The sequence below is a fragment of the Ailuropoda melanoleuca genome, chromosome 19 (assembly GCF_002007445.2).
Source record: "Ailuropoda melanoleuca isolate Jingjing chromosome 19, ASM200744v2, whole genome shotgun sequence".
In the NCBI taxonomy this organism is placed as follows: Eukaryota; Metazoa; Chordata; class Mammalia; order Carnivora; family Ursidae; genus Ailuropoda; species Ailuropoda melanoleuca.
This window is the reverse complement of record NC_048236.1, coordinates 13,041,294-13,058,262: the sequence shown is the minus strand read 5'-3', so window position 1 is coordinate 13,058,262 and position 16,969 is coordinate 13,041,294. Positions and strand designations below refer to the sequence as shown.

Below are 16,969 nucleotides of genomic sequence, written 5' to 3'. Positions count from 1 at the left end.
ATTTTTAGTTCCAATGAATTTAGCCTTTAGGGCTTCAACAGTTTTGAGCCATGCATCTTTTAAGCAACTCAATTCCAGTTAAGTGCTTAACTTGTAGTACCAACTTGACAATTTACTGACTTAACCAAGTTATCTGTGACATCTCCCCAAATGTACTTTCTATATTTTCTTTTTTATTAGGCTGTGTTTTAACCTTGCAAACGAGTTCAAGATATTTTAAAATCGAGCTTATTGTCATCCAGCATAAACGCGAGTTCAACGCTGGGCAAATCCACATTAAGCATGAAAGTCTGCAGCTGGAAATGAGCAAACTCACCGGCACAAAAACGCATGCGCCCTTCCTTTTATTTACACCCTTTCTCTTAGGATCTGAACCAGGTGAGAAGCCGGTAAGTGGGGCGCGTGCAGATAGCCCCGCACGCTCAGCGCAGTAAGGAAAATGCGCCACACCTGAATATCCTTGGGCGTAATTCCTTTTCTTCTCCGGTTCCGGGTGCTGCGACCGTGCGCCGCAGGTGCCTCCCGCACTCCCTGCCCGCGGCGCGGCCCGCTCCCCACCCTCTCGGCGCCGACGCAGTGCGCGGAGCAGGGCTGATGCTCGTCGCCCGCGCCCGGAGGGGCGCGCTCTGGGCTGGCGCAGCTCGCTCTGCATCCCTCTCCTCCCGGCTCCCGGCGCCCTCCTATCGCCGTCCGCAGTCCTAGGCCCCGCCATGGGGAATGTGCCGTCTGCGGTGAAGCACTGCCTCAGCTACCAGCAGCTTCTCCGAGAGCATCTCTGGATCGGGGATTCAGTGGCTGGGGCGCTCGACCCTGCGCAGGTACCACCTCGCGGCCCAGGGTGTCCCCACCCTTTTGCACACAGCCGGCTGGTCTCTCTCCCTGTTATGTCACCACCGCACCCCAGGGCCCTCCCTGCAGCAGTTGCGTCTTGTTAGGCCTCACCTCTTAAAAGGTTCCCCAGCATCTCTGTGCTGTGAACGTGAAGACCCGCCTCTGTAGCTCAGACCCAGCAAAATCCTTACCTGTGGCCTTTTTGCAGGACGCCTAAAGGAAACTGTTGCTTCTCTGTGTTTTCCTTGGAGGGGCTGCATTATGGAATATGTGAATCCGTAGGCACTCCTCTAGGGATAATGCCTTTATTTTCAGTTCCTTTCTTGTACTGTGTAACAAAGAGGACAATGTGCGGCTGAGAGAGGAATGAAGCCAACATATATGGCTAGGAAGACATCGTAGGGTGTAATTATCTAGCATATCGTTAATTTTCTCTAATGTATTTATGCGTCAACACACTTGAACAAGCTTGAAAAAAATTGTAAGTAACGTTAGTTTCAAACCAGAATTGATTCCCGTGTGATTCCTGAATGCCCACTTTAAGACAATAGGTAACTTAATTGTATCCAGGTGTTTGCAGCTTAATGCACTTTCAAACAAATGGCAGGTAAATGAGAAAAGAAATTTGCTTTTCCTTTGAAAGAGCTCAGAATTTAAAATTTCACCAAGTAGTAACAGTGATAATTGTTATGTGAATGTTAAAGCATTGAAAAAGGAAGGGCAGTGTAAGGGTTTCACTCTTTTTTTATTTTTGCCGGGTGCAGAAATGTTTATCCCTGATTCAACTTGTGAACAGAATAATAACTTGGGTTAATTATATTTCAGTGGGTAAACATAATTTGACTATGGCTTTAAATCAGCTATTCTAATACTAGGTATCCATTTTTCCTGTAGTTATACATTTAGTGTATTCTCAGTTTAGTGTATCAATATGTGAAATTATTATCTTAGTTCTACAAATAGGAATTCAGCATTTATGGATTCTTCCAAAACCGATCAAAGATACATTGCTCCTTGTTACTTAAAAGGTGGCCGTGGTCATCTGTCTTGCATCCTGTTGCTGAAAATGCACGAGAGGGAAAGTTATTCTCATATATTCACGTGTTTATTTAATTTTTCTACATTCTAATTTGATTTTTTTTTGCTTTTATAACTTTGCTTTCTTAACTTTTTTTTTTTTAACTTTCATATTCAGTCTGTTATAGAATCAGGAATCCTCTTACTTTCTCTGAGAATTTACATGTTTGTTGCTGTGTTAATATTGTATTTCTCTCCCTCGTGTTCTGATTTTGTGGGCTCTGGGGGCAGTGATGGAGGCTAGGCTACTACCTGAGGATGTCTACTTTGCCCTGTTAAGGTGTGGAAACAGGGTAATCGAAAATGACCAGGAGTGTGAGAGCCAGCTACACCTTCAGTAGATAGTGACTTCTTCTCCTGACTTCTTTGCCTGGGAAACTCTTAGTCATTTTTAAAATACAGCTTAAATGTTACTTCTTTTAACTGACTCTATGCCCCACCCAGAGTTAATGCCCTATTTCTGTGTTTCCATGGCATTTTATGCATCATTCTGTTTCAGTCTAACTCATTGAATTGTAGTTTTTTATATCTTGCCTTATTTGAGCTCAGCACCATTGGCATCTGACCCTTGACTCATTGAAATTGATCTTCCTTGGTATCTGTTTAATAACACCTGTAACTGCTTTAAGCCCTACCGAGTCTCTGGTTCCTTGGTCTTGCACCAGATGGACTCAGCAGCCTATCCCTGTCTGGTAAATGACCAGGTTCCTCATGACTTTGTATCCGCACTCACGGTTTGTTACTATTTATATATTCGTGTTCTCTAGATTTATATTGCTGTCTCCCTCTTAGGCTCCAGTCCTGATGTGCAGCTGCTTACTGGACATCATCACTTGAATATTTCAAAAGCAATTCAAACTCAACATTTCCAAGACTGGATTCACGTTCTCCTTCCTTCAACCCCGACCTTTTCCAGTATTTGCTATCTCAGGAATACCATCACCATCTGTTCAGTTCTATATGCCACAAGGCAAGAGCTCTTCATTTTCATTTCTCACATCCAGAGCATCACTAGTCCTGCAGTTTTACATCTTGAATTTCTCTCAGATCCATCTTTTTTCCAACTTTGCTACTACCAATTTTAACATGGCATTCTCTCTCACGGACTAGTAGATGATTGCAGTCCTTCCTCAACTCCCTGTTTATGTAGCTAGTTGGGAGATGTTCTCTATTTCAAATGATATCCTGCTGGTCCCCGTTTTACAGCTTTGTATGCATTTCCATTGCTTTTAGGAATAAATACCCAAACTTTCAATGTGTCTCTGAAGCTCTCCTGGTATTTTCATTGCATCTCTCTGCAGCATCATCTTAAGGTATTCTGTTCTTGCCATGGTGGCCCTCTTTGAATTTTTAATGATGTTTCCTCTGGAGCCCTGGTCTTTGTTTTCCCCTCTCTGGGAAGATTCTTTGTAATGATTTAACTTCTGTTCACCCTTGAGATCTTAACTCAAATGTTACCATCTCATGAACTCTTTCCCAGACTCTTAAGGCAAGCAGCTCTTGTTGTCCTATATGGCTCCGTGCGCAGTTCATATGTAATTTCAATTACATACTTATTTTTGTGATTATTTGATATGTAGTTCCCTACCAGAGTCTAGGCATCATAAAAGTAAGGGAAAAATCCACCATTCTCAGCAACTAACCAAATGTCTGGTTAGTTTTTCATGGCCAGTAAATACTTACTGAATGAACAAATGAGTGAATGTTCATCTCATGCTTACGGGGACTATGAAATTCTTTGTAGCACTTGCCAAATCAGTGATTGGTACAATGATAAATATTAGTTAAGTGAATGCTAATGTGATGAGAATGAATCTTTAATGTCAATACAGTTTGGTCTTAGTGATAGAAGATGAATATTATTACTGTTGGTGTATCACCTTTCATCTCACAGGAGCTAGTCAGGCTTTGATGGGGAGAAGAGCTCAAGATGGATTCTGGGGGGTGGTGACGAGACAGCACAGTGCTTAATGCATCACTGTAAAATCTGGCAGAATCATGAGCAGGACCTCTGGGATTTGAAGCAATTTGGTAACTGTTGGGACAGATAGAATACTATATTTTGAAAGCATCCTGTGCTAGACAATACAAGATTGGAAACCTAGATCTTGTTCTGCTACCAATTCATTCTGTGAGTTTGTGCAGGCAATATCCTGGTTAGATCTTAAAATTTCAGTTTACACATGAGAGATAATAATGTATCCTTGATGAATTATTAGGATGAAAAATAAATACTGTTTAACAATTTATTTTCCAGTACAGAATGGGTCAGTGTGGATAAAAGGTTTATTGTACCACAGCTCCACTAATTAAGTTTTTGAATCTCTAGTTTTTTGCTAATGACACTGATTTTTCAGAAGATTTCTTTCATAGACCATTAATATCGATCACCCTGTGGTTGAAGCTATCTCTTCGGGCCTGTTTTATTTCTATGTTTGTCTCTGTTAAAATGGGTATGAAGAAGCTGGCTTAATTGGTGTGTTTCAAGGTTTTGGTTAATGTAAAGTACCTGGTAAAGCAATTCCTTACTGATTTGCAAGTGCTGCCTAAGCAGTAGCTAATTTTTTTTCATATATTAATACCCTGTTGTGACAATAAAATTCTCCAGGGCCTAAATTCTGATACAAACAATATTTTAAATGCAGTAGATGTATAAAAGCAAATTGTAGATTATGTGACATTAAACTTAGTTATTGTACATTATATCCTGAATCCTTTAAGTTACATTTGCTCTCAGCAAAAATTATGATTCAAAGAAAGTATTTGGTGTTAAAAGTTCTTAGGAATCTAACCTAAATATATTTCTGAATATTCTGAAATATATTTATTTCATAAAATAATCAGAGGATAATGTGACTATATGGTTTTTAGTTTGCTATGCAGTTGTTAGTACATTTACTAAATATCTTAGGATGACTAGGGAGGGATTTCCAGAAAAGAACCAAGGTACCATACCACTGTTTTTTGTTGTTGTTGTTTTTAATTTGTCTCAAGTGTTCTTTCTTCCCCTCTTTTTTTCTCCTATTATACTTTTTCCCATTTTTCTCCTTTTGTAGCTTCTTTTGAGTGACATATTTTTATTCATTTTCTCCCTGCCATAGCTTGTTAATTATATACTGTTTTTACTATACTCTTAGTTGCTATCTATAACGTCAACACATGACCTAGACTTATTAAAATATTACATAAATTGGCACCTTTGCAACTTTTTAACATGCAAATATAGTATTTTAGCTCCATTACTGACTTCTGCTTTTTATATTGTTGTTCTATATGTTAATTTTATATTTGTTATCTATATACCGTCGATAGACATTTTATATTTAGAATATATTTCTTTGGTCTTCATTCCTTTCTTCATCTCCATTTTTCCATCTGAAATTATTTTCCTTCAGCTAGAAGTGGCTTTATTTTCTATATTCTTTAGTAAAAATCTGATTTTTTTCAGTTTTGTTTGAAATTACATTTATTTTGTTATGTGATGTGCATAAATGTTATTATTGGCCATAAATATGTATTCCATATAAAGAATTCATGACAACAGCACAAAATGTAGATTCAGTAGATATAATGGAAGCCAGAGACAATGAAATGAACTTAGTCTTATTTTTGCTTCTTTGATGATAATGAGTTTTCCCATTGTCTTTGGTTTCCAGCAGTATGACTATGATGTGTCTAGATTTTAATTTTCTTTGCATTTGCTAATGGTTTGTAGCATTTTTTGGATCTGTGGCTCCATGCTTTATTGGCTTTCATAGGTTTTAGAAACTTTTCAACCATTTCTCCTTAAGTATTGCTTCTGTTTGTTTTTCAGTCCCTCCACTTGGGCTTATAATTTGAAAAATCTTAGAACTTTTCCTGTGCTCCATATATTTCTTACACTCATTTTTGTATTTTTCATCTTTTTTCTCCATATTCACTCTGAATATTTTCTTCTCACTTGTTTTCCATTTCATTAATTCTCTTCAGTTGTAATTTGCTGTTAATCTATTGAGTTTAATTTTATATTTGTGAGTTAATGCATTTCTATGTTATTTTTAAAAACCACTTTTTTGTTCTTTGCCACCATTTTCCATCTTGTCATGAATTCTTGAGTATTAGAGTTATTTCAAATTCCATGTCTGATAACTCCAATATTTGGATCTTTAGTGGGTCTGATTTATGTACCTTTCCTCTTGGAATGCTTACTGATTTTTGAGTGTATGTTAGATGCCTGAGATGAAAATTATAGACATAATTTGAGACTCCTCAAATTACTCTTCTCCCGAAAGGATTCTTTTTTTCCCTTTATTTACCTACTTCCTCATTTGCCCTCCCCACCCCCACCCCCACCTCTGGTAGCAATCTATTCTCTGTATCTATGAGTGGTTTTTTTTTTTTTTTTTTTTTTTTGGTTGGGTTTCTTTTTAGATTCTACATATAAATGATACTGTATTTGTCTTTCTCTGCCTGACTTGTTTTGCATAATGCCTTCAATTCTATCTTGTCACAAATGGCAGGATCCAGTTCTTTTTTTTTTTTTTTAAAGCTAAAAAATATGCCTGTGTGTATGTACTACATCTTATTCATCTGTTGATGGACACTTAAGTTGGCTATTGTCAATGATGCTGCAGTGAACATGGGGGTACCTTTTCAATTTAGTGATTTCCTTTCCTTTGGATACTTATAAGTGGAATTGCTGGACCATATGGCAGCTCTATCTTTAAATTTTGGAGGCCCCTCTGTAATGTTTTCCAAGGGACTGCACCAGTTTACATTCCGAGCAGTAGTACAGGAGGGATCCCCCCCCACCCAACATCCTTCACAACACTTCTTAGATTTTTGAAAGTAGCCATTCTAACAGGTATGAAATACAGAAAGGATTATCTTTAGCTTTTAGCAAATAGTATAAGGATAGTTTACCTTAAGCCAATCCAATGCTTAGCTGATTTGAGTCTGGGCCTAGTTTATTTGTGAGGACTTGTCTTTTTCTCTTCACCCTTACTTTTATTTTGTCACTGCTCAGGGGTTCTAACTAAAAAGCCTAAGGTGTTTATCAGGGGGTCTCCTCCTAGTTGGGACCTAAAATCAAAGTATTTTCTCCTTAGCTTCTAAGACTTGTAGAAGGTCTGAAGATCTTCTCAACTGCTGATACTGAATTGGCAAATGTTTTAAGAGGAAGTCCTGGTCAATGTTGGTCTTACCGCTTTGTTTTTCTTCTGCATGGTATATTGGCCACTTACTACCTTGGCAACTCTCTATGGCTATCAAACAAGTGTTTTCATTAATATTTTGTCCAGATTTTCTGATTGTTCTCAGTGAGAAATTCACTCTGAACCAGCTAGTTGCAATACAATATAATAAGGAAAATATTAAAAAAAAAAACAAAAACAATTTTGCAATGTAATTTGAGTGATAAAAATATATTAATTGAACATATTACAAAAATTTTGAGGTAGTTACATTCCAGGTAATATACAAACTGTTTAGAGTAACTATTAACATATAACATTGTATAAGTTGAGGGTGTACAGATTTGATACTTATATATTTCACAATGATTACCACCTTAGCATTAGCTAACACCTGAGTCCCATCACAGAATTAAAATATTTTTTGTGGTAAGAATATATAAGGTCTACATTCTTAGCAACTTTCAAGTGTATAATACAGTATTAACTATAATCACTATGTTATACGTTAGATTTCCGGAACTTATTTATCTTACAGCCAAAAGTTTGTATAAAGCAACAATTTAAAGCTCAAAAAAGGAATTCAAAGATTGGCTGCTTCATGAGAAAGTAATACTTCATGGAAAAACAGACTATTCCAGTGGTTTTCACTATAAATAAAAATTATGAAAGAGAAAGATGTTTTAAAAATAAAAAATTATGCTCAACTTCAATCTTTGGCTTTAGAGAAAAAATATACTGTTTACTCCTTCTTTGTGACATAGTTCAGTAAAATTTGTTGAATGAATAAATGGATAGTACCTTCATGATATTTTATGTCTATTGATATAAGTTTACCTCATCTTTTTTTTTTTTTTAATGGACATGAGGTTGGTAAACAAATTTTATTATTGTCATTAACCTTTTCTTTTTAATCTTTGCCATTGCCTTATTTCATTCCTGGCTAATCCTTTCTCTTTCTTTGTTGATTCTTAAGACTTGTATAAAGTCTACGTATTTTATCAGTAAATTTGAAAAGTAATTTGAAGGTTTGTTGATCCTCTCATCTATATGTGTATGTTTATATCTTTGTGTATATGTATGATGTGCTAACAGCTGATTTCTATTTTTTGAAAAAATTCTGTTTTCTGAATTAACATTTTAATTTTCTTTCTTTGAATGTTCATGTTATTTCAGTCGTCTTAAAAAATAAGTGCCTTAAGACAGTTCATATCCATTTCTCTGTCATTTTGCTTTAAATTGTGTCTCTCACAAGTTAAGCTGCTTATCTGATTGTCTCTATCCTTAATTAGGTTAATTAACCTTTAATTACATGTGATTATGTGTGACTCCTTATGTTTATCCTATTTTCTGCCCTTATCTCTCCACTTCACTCACTACTTTATGTATCTTTGCGGCTATTTATACTTTTTTGGTAGTCTTATTTTATATTTAAATTAATACGCTTGCTTGGAACAAAAGATATATTTCACAGAGTGAACTCATTCATCTTGAGGAATAAGTCTGTTTCATTATTGTTATATCATGGGTCCTCAGATAGCATGTTACCAGATATATTGCTGTTCTCAAGACTGTTGATCTAAGATCTTGCACAGGTGGGTGGAAGTAGAGTTCCAAAGACTTGTAGTACTGAAGAGGCCAAAGGTTTTAGTCATGGGCACAACAAAGTTAGAAAGTTGAAAACATTCATAGAATCTTAATAAGTGAGCAGTCACAAGCAATAATAAGCCCTCTGTATGCATGTGAATTAATGGCTCAGCTAAAGTAAGATGTCAGTGGAAGTCGGATATTGGATAGAAGGTTCACTAGGACATTGAGTAAACAGAACGATATCAAAATTTGGGGTCAAGAAAACAATGGCAAACTAAGTTCTAGTGGTTTTGGTTTATAAGGGATACAAGTCCTCCAAAGGGCTAAAGGACCATATGGCCAAGTCACATGGATCTCAAAGGAACAGGAGTTTTTGTACAAATGAAGAGTGACTGTTTAGGAAGTAGTGAAAACTGCAGATGCCATCCATACTTCTGGTCACTAAGCAAGATCTAGAAAGCTAAGCAGTCTCTACATGAGAGGGTTACCAGGCAGATGCTTTCTGCAAGGGTGATCAAGGCTTTATTTAAGGCCAGAGGATGATGGGAATGTTCAGTAAAGAGGTTATGAATGTAGTGGAGCTTGTCACTACAGAGCTGAGTTTCCAGATGGGAAAACAAAGAACTTGAGTCTTCACATAACGAGGAAGGCAAAGAACTACATGGGGTTCTATAGAGGAAATAGATGGTTGTTGGGAATAATGGGAAATGACTAAAGAAGACAGGATTGTGAAGTAAGGTGGGTTACCCTGTGTTTGATCCTCAATAGTCTTGTGATGGCTGTGGTTCTCTTTGGGAATCTCCACATCGACCAAGTCCTGGATTGATTGCACTGCGAGAAAGTCCTCCTCTCGCGCGCATGGAGACTCCAGATCTTAAAGTCCCCTTTAACTTGAATTGACTGATAATATGCTTTTGAAAAAAGAAAAAAGAAAGCTTTTTGTCAAGGTTGTTCGCATGTGATTCCCAACTCACGAATGCTGAGACCAAGAGCAGAAACCCTGATGGTTGTGGCTTGGTCTCTGTATCGTTGGGAAGAATGCTCCCATGTGTACTTCATCCCATGCGTGCTGTATCCAAGATTCAGCTTTTTTATATCTTTCTCATACTTTATTTTTTAATCACTTAAGACACATGATTTTGCATGAGTCTCTATTCAGAGTACTTTTGTAGTTCTAGAGCTACCGCTGTGGAGTTTTCAATATGTACTAGGTCCTGCCTCACTGCTTTGTGTACAATATCTCATTTAATGTCCCCAACAATCCATTTTATAAACTGAATTATTGGGATGCAGAAAGGTGAAATAATTTGTTCATGGTCCACAGCTAATGAATAGCAAAGCTCGGAACAAAATTCAGTCAGCTCTAGTTTCAGAGCCCCCAATTTTTTACTACTAAATTGGTGTTTCCTCGACTTTTCCGGTGATAAGAATCACTTGAGGTGTTTATTAAATGTACCAGAAATTTTGATTCAGTAGCTCGGAGATGGAGCCAAACTATCACTGTTTTTACATTTTTTTGTTTTATTTTTGAAACTCCTGTGCTGGGTGAGACTGCCACCCCTCTCCCTGTATCTGCTTTCAGAGGGTCTGCTGTCATATCATGTTTTCTCTAATCTATCTTTCCAGAGCCCTTGGCCGCTGTCCAGGAAAGACTCCTATGAGTTTCAACTTCCCTTCTGTCCTCTTTGAGGTTGAGACTAGAGTTCTGCCTGGAATAGAATTGCATTGGATACAAAAGGAAAAACAACTTGGTTTCCAATAAATTTCCTGTTCCCTTCAATCTCCAATACTTTCTGTCCTTGGATTTCTGTTGGCTCCTGTATTTCTTGCTTTCTCTTATTCCAGCTGGCTTTCACATCCTTCCCTCCCCCCACTCTGTGTTCTTGTTTTTTTCATTAGCTGTGAGCTCCTCCAAGTCTTTTGGCTTTCTTTATGCTTATTCACTCTGTGCTGTAACTTTCCCTGACCCTTTCTTCTCTCCTTGACTCTCCCTTTCCAAGTTTAGCTTTTATTTTTGTTTGTTTTTATTTTTCCTCCTCAACTAAGGGGCTAGACTGTGCAGAACTGTGACTCAATGGGTCACTCTCATGGAACAGATCATAGTGAAAGAGCTAAAGCAGAATCCTGTATTTGGGGAATATTGTTTTTCATAGAAACTCTGATTTGAAAGTGCTCGTCCAGGCTGTGTGAAGCCCTAATAATAAAAGCAACATATAGAGTCCCGGTTTTCTCATGCCAGTCGCTCTATTGTTAGTTTAAGTGGGAGATGCAAATTGGCTGTTGCACAGGTGAGCAGAATTTAACCTCTGGAAATATTTTGTTTGGTCAAGATTACACTTAAAATAAAAGTACATAGAAAAGCCTTAAGCAGGACTTGCCCTCTTTATTTGTATACTTCACTGCCTCCAGCATCCAGATTATCTTCCTGTGCCAGTGGATGTTTGATTCTGTTGTCCTTGATGGGCAGTTAATGGGGATGCTTTAATGAGACCATCGAGGACATTTCTGAATGTTGGCATATTTTCAACAATACAGACCCTAATCATTACTCAACAGACAGGAGTTGTCTTTAAATTATCAGAGATTTGCCATCTTCCCCTTTGGATGATCTTCCTTTTCTGAGTGATCCGAATTCATTGCAAAGTGAACACTGAAGTGTTGTTGCATTTCTTCTACATCTGGCCAAATTTGGGGCCGATTTTTATGTTCTTTTCTTCAGAAAATAATACTGGTTGGCAGATCTTGTTCCCAAAACATGCATTCTAAAGCCAGACTTTATATAAAGACTTTTATGTGAAGATAATTTAGAACATTATTCAAGTTTATAGATGTTTATATTTTTAGACTTTCTGCATTTACATGAAAGACTAGTAATAATGTAATGGAAAGCCAAGTAGTGGAAAGGCTCTCTGAAAAATACTAAATGTAAACAAAAACTACTTTCTTTACACTGATGAAGGGACCGGAGCTGTGCGTTACAAACATGATTTTGATAAGAGGAGCGGATACTTCCTTCCCTGGTTTAGAGAGAGGGAGGGCTGGGTTCTGGCTGTCTGACCTTGGCAGGGTGCTAAGGACCATGGTGGACAAGAAGGGGAGATAGAACCACGAGAGCTTTTGTCCCAACGGCACTATTCAGGCCACATTTTCATTTTCATTGCTGTCTCCCGAAAGCTCATTTCTTCATCCTGCTTTTTATTTGAATCCTGCTTTTTCCTGCATTCTTTGATTGTAACTCAGTTACAAACACAAGCCTATAAATATGTCCTAATGCAGTGCCAGGGCGAGTCCATGAGGATGATAATAGTCTTTGTGTTGGAGGTAGATTGGAGGTCAGATGGGATTTGGGTAGAGAGAAGACATTCCAGGTCAGAATAAGATGATTGAAGATGTATGGGCAGAATTAATAAAATTATGGAGAGTTATCCATGTAGTTAGGAATATTTCTGTGTCTGAGTATATACATACTGACCTACATCTGTATCCTCTATCTGGTCTATTGTCTCTTACAGGGAAAAAGAATTTAAAGGCCCCAATCTTAAAAATTGCCTTAATAGTTTTTCTTCATGTTTGATTTGAAAATGGATGCTTATGTTTTTCAAGTAATGAATCTTGCGAGTGTTTGGCCTATGTCTCCCACCTCTCCCTCTGCCAGCCCCAGTTCCCGCCTGGTGCATAGCAGGCCCATCTTCCACTTTGAAGGAGAGTTCCCCACCAAATATGTTTGAATAGATGGAAGTATCTTTATATTAAATACATAATATTTTTCGTGTTTGACTGAGATCTTCTCAAGAGATGAAACTATATTTTATTCACCTTTCTGTTATCCAGGAGACCTGAATATTCAGATCTTCTTAAAATGTTTCTGGAACTAAATCCTTTCTGCATGTTAAATACAGCAAACATCCACAGGACAAACTTTTGGTGCTGTCAGCCAAATTACCAGACTTGATGATTGGCACCAGTAGTATCGAAGATAGTACTTTTGTAGATTAGAGTTAGTAGTTTTGGCTGTGCTACATTATTTTTCATACTGGACGATGATGTAGGTTTTTAAATCCAGGTGCTAATTTTTTTTTTTTCTTTTCTGGCTATGCAGGTAAAATCTAGCTTTTCATTTACTTTCCCTATCTCTGTTTTTACTGAGTTAATTCACATGGCGTACAATGTGTATCTTCTCAGGACTCCGTTTTACGGGAGAAGGAGTAGAAACACTGAGGGCTATAATGACACCCTCAGGGCGAAGAAGCTTCTCTATTGCACTGTCTAAGCCATGGTCCCTGTTTTGGATTCAGCGTTTGGGCCGAATATCCCACTGATAGTAAGCGCATCAAATGTCACCTTACGCTCGTTAACTTTCCAAGTCACGCTTCCTTGGATTTGTGAAGTAGGGAAATGCAGATGTCAGGAAACTTTGACTACATAAAAACGCCTTTAATATAAGTTTCACTCTATGAAATCAGCATTTCATAAAGTCTTCTTGGTGAACTTTATTAACAAGCAATGGGGTCTAGGAAGCTTGGCAAACAAGGAGGCAGGAAACCCCAAAGAGAACATGTCTGTCAGACGTCTTTCCTTCTGGGGCTTCCTTCCAAATGTTTTTGGATCTTGAAGGAAGTGGAGTGGCTCTCTGCCACCGCTTTCATACATCTGTAACCCACTGAGTGTACGGAGTCTGGCATTCACTTTTTAAATTCTTTCCTCAATCTGTATTTATTTCACTGTGAAATAGAAGCTGATCACATAGGTTAATGTTGAAGTCCAAAATGAATCTTATTTTACTTAGACACAATTTCTACTTTCTGAGAATTTTGATTTAAGGACTGAGAATTCTCAGATTTTTAAAAATGCGACAGCACTGTTCAAATCTTGCATTTTATAGAACGCTGTGGACCTGGTCAAACATAAAAGCTGAGGGCAGTTTGGAGTTCTGTTTGCCTAGGTTTTAGGGCTGTGTTTAAAAGACATTTGCAAGACCTGTGGAGAAACAGATGTAGTTATTCAGAGTTTCACTCATGAATGTCTGCTATCACTTAGTCCCCATTCCCTTATGACACGTTTTTAATATTTAATATTCTGCTAAATGTATGCTCTAGAAAATATTGAAAGAAAAACTTGAGCTAAAGGAGATGGAACATAAGCCTCTGTAAGTACTCCTCTCTAGAGAGCTAGATCTCTTAAGTATATATTTGCTCTTTAAAGAATGTATACAGATATTGACCTTTTGGTGAGAAAGGAGTAGTGATAACTTGTTAAATAGAAGGTCAATCATTTGTCTTAAAAATTATTATTTAGGGGCAATAGTATTATTTTAGCATACCTGCTCTGGATTTCTGACTTACCAAATGGGACAAATGAAAAAATACAGGAGATATAAAATGCTACATAAACTGTTAATAGAGTATTATTAACAAGAGTTCGGGAAATCACACAGCATCAGTATTTTTTTTTTAAAGATTTTATTTATTTAGTCGACAGCTCGAGAGAGAGAGAAAGTGCACAAGCAAGGGGAGCAGGAGAGGAAGAAACAGACTCCCCAATGCAGGGCTGGATCCCAGGACCCTGGGATCATGACCTCAGCCAAAGGCAGATGCTTAACCAACTGAGCCACCCAGGTGCCCCTCACACAGCATCAGTATTAGCAACCACTCTTTACCAGATAGTGAACTTATTCCAGTGACTTTGCTAAGGACTTTATTTAACTTCTGAACTCTTAGATTTGCATAAAGAAGAATCCGTTACGCTCATTTTTAACAAGAGGAAAGGGAGGCTCAGAGAATTAATTAAAATCTCTGCAGGCCACATAACTAGTAGAAGCACTGGTCTTGAACCTATAACGGGTTCCAAAGCCAATATTTCTTATGCTACATCCTATCAGTCTATCAACCAGTATGAGCTTCAGTTATAAGAAAATTGTTTTGTACTCATTACGATAACTTCATTTAACATAATTAGTGTGGTTCTAGATTAATCTATCACTTTAAGGAGGGAAACAGCAGTTGGATACAGATGACTTGGGATGATATAGCTCACCTTCCCTCATTAGTTCATTTTGAGATCCAGTATTTAAAATCTGAGGTGGATGAACCTGAATGAATCATCCTTATTTCAGGGAGAAGTTATTTCAAATGCTTTAAAATGTTGCCATTGTTCTCGAATCTTTCATTACCATCCCTTTTCGCTCTGTACCTAACAGCAGCCCTTCTTTTACCCCTGTACACAGGGAAATGGTTTTATAGGATATTTCTGAGAAATACGGCCTTTCTTAGTTTTTCAGTAAGTAGCTTAAACTTGGGGCAAGTAGCATTGACTTAAAGTCCTACCAAAAAGGTCAGATTTATATAAAATGCACTGTACACCTACCAAATACTATGTATGTAGACTTCACACACCGATTGAAAGTTCCTGGCTAAGTTCTGTTGGAAAAAGCTATTTCCTTCAACCACTGCATCTTTATTCTGTTCTCTAAGAGGTCATCTAAAACCATAGTGTGTAGAGTAAAACCACACTATGATAAAATAAATGGAATGAAAAAAGAAAAAAAACTCAGTCACATAAAATGTGTTGAAGTGCTATTGTGGGTTTAATAAAAATCTTTATTAAGAAGACCTGGCTTGTTTGAAGCATAGAAAACAAGAATTTTCTGCTTGACACAAAGTCAAAAAGATGATGAAAGAAATTGTATGTAATTGATCATCGAATAAAATGGTACTGGGTGAGAAAGAAAAAAATAATCACATAATCAGAAGGCAGTTGTTCTAGCCCTACAACGTGTCCCTGAGAGAAAAAACTTCAAGATGTTTCCATTTGAGAATTGAGGAGCTCGGGAACTGGTCACGTTATGACCGAACATTTGAGTTGAATTTACACCGTCACAGGTGCACTTTCATGTGGCTTTGCTGTCCCTCCATTTCCGTTCAGCATTTCTAAAAAACAACGCCGAAGTAAGGAAAGTTGAGGTGGCCCGTTGCTGTCATTGCTCCTTTCTTCATGCCGTTGGGGCTGACTTTGTTCTTTGGGGGCGTCAGGCTCTGAGGCTGCAGAATATACCTCTCAGGAAGCCACACGCCATGTGTGTGATGCCACTTTCCTTTTACTAATGAAGGCAAAACGAGAGAGGACCAGTGGCTTTTTCATAAGCTGTTGGGAAAGGAAAATAAAAATGATTCTTGTCAATAATTTTGTATGAACTCCTGTTTAACTAGTTTTGATGAAACCACGGGCAAAACTTGGTATCAGATTAATTACTCAAACTACATATGATAACTTTCATTTTCTGATTGCTAATGTAGTTGGAGACCTTATCAACCAATAGGGCTAGGAGGAAGTGAATGTCAAGAACTCTTCTAGAAAGTTCGAAATATTTAAAATGGGCTGAGACACGCTAGACAATAGGTATATCCTTAATTCCCAGGATGGAAGCCTACATGTGAAAAATTAAATTTGTGCCTAATCATTAGTAAAATCTAAAATTCTCATAGATGATAAAACCCATGAGAGTTGAAAACCAGAAAAACTGAGCATATTCTTACATAGTTTTGTTACTTGTATTACTGTTGTGGCAGAACATAATTATATTTGGTCTGTAGGGTATGTGTTTTATTTTTCACATTTTGACTTTAACATCCCTATCCAAACATACTAATATTTTCGTAGAACCCTAGTTGACGATTTATTAGTTATAATTAAACATTTGAATACTTTCCAAGTTCTCTAATTCTCATGAAGACAAATATTTATAGCTCATGAGCTTGTTCCTGTGAATATGTTTATCATCATGTGCAGGCATATATACCTACTCAGTGAAAAGCACCCCATCCATGTCCGAACATGTTTGTGAGTATATAAATGTGCATCTCTTGGTATGTGGGTTTAGGTCTATGAATATATGTAAGTTCACATTTGTTACTGTTGGGTAAATGGTAGTATATCAAAGCATGTTTTTTGGAGTCAGAACACTCGGGGAAAAGATGAGCTAGGCAAAGAGATTAGAACCTGGAGCAGTTGAGGGCATTGTGTATGGGACTGATAGAAGAAAAACTGGGAGAGACCACTGGAAAGTGGGCATCCAGGAGAAGGCATTGATTAGTATAGAATCTTCCACAGTGCCTATTGTTTATCCCACCTGCCTTGTAATTGATTGCTTGGCTTATTCTGCTGACATCTTTGAGTGTCCTTGAGATCTCAGTATATTATCTCGAAATTTCAAATAACCACGATTAGTTATTACATTTGGTACTGTGTCACTTTGGACAGTAGGACCTACTCTTGTCATACCAAACCTGTGTAAGTCAGCCATT

The 16,969-nt window shown here is 37.5% G+C and overlaps 1 protein-coding gene across 1 annotated transcript in view; it reads left to right on the top strand.

The window, feature by feature from the left end:
• Window positions 1–377: 377 nt before the first annotated feature.
• Window positions 378–16,969, top strand: part of HMGCLL1 (3-hydroxymethyl-3-methylglutaryl-CoA lyase like 1) — a 193,417-nt gene continuing 176,825 nt past the window's right edge. The window contains 1 exon segment of the mRNA XM_034648104.1: window positions 378–818. Within this exon segment, the coding sequence (XP_034503995.1) occupies window positions 711–818 (108 nt within the window). The 5' untranslated portion in view covers window positions 378–710.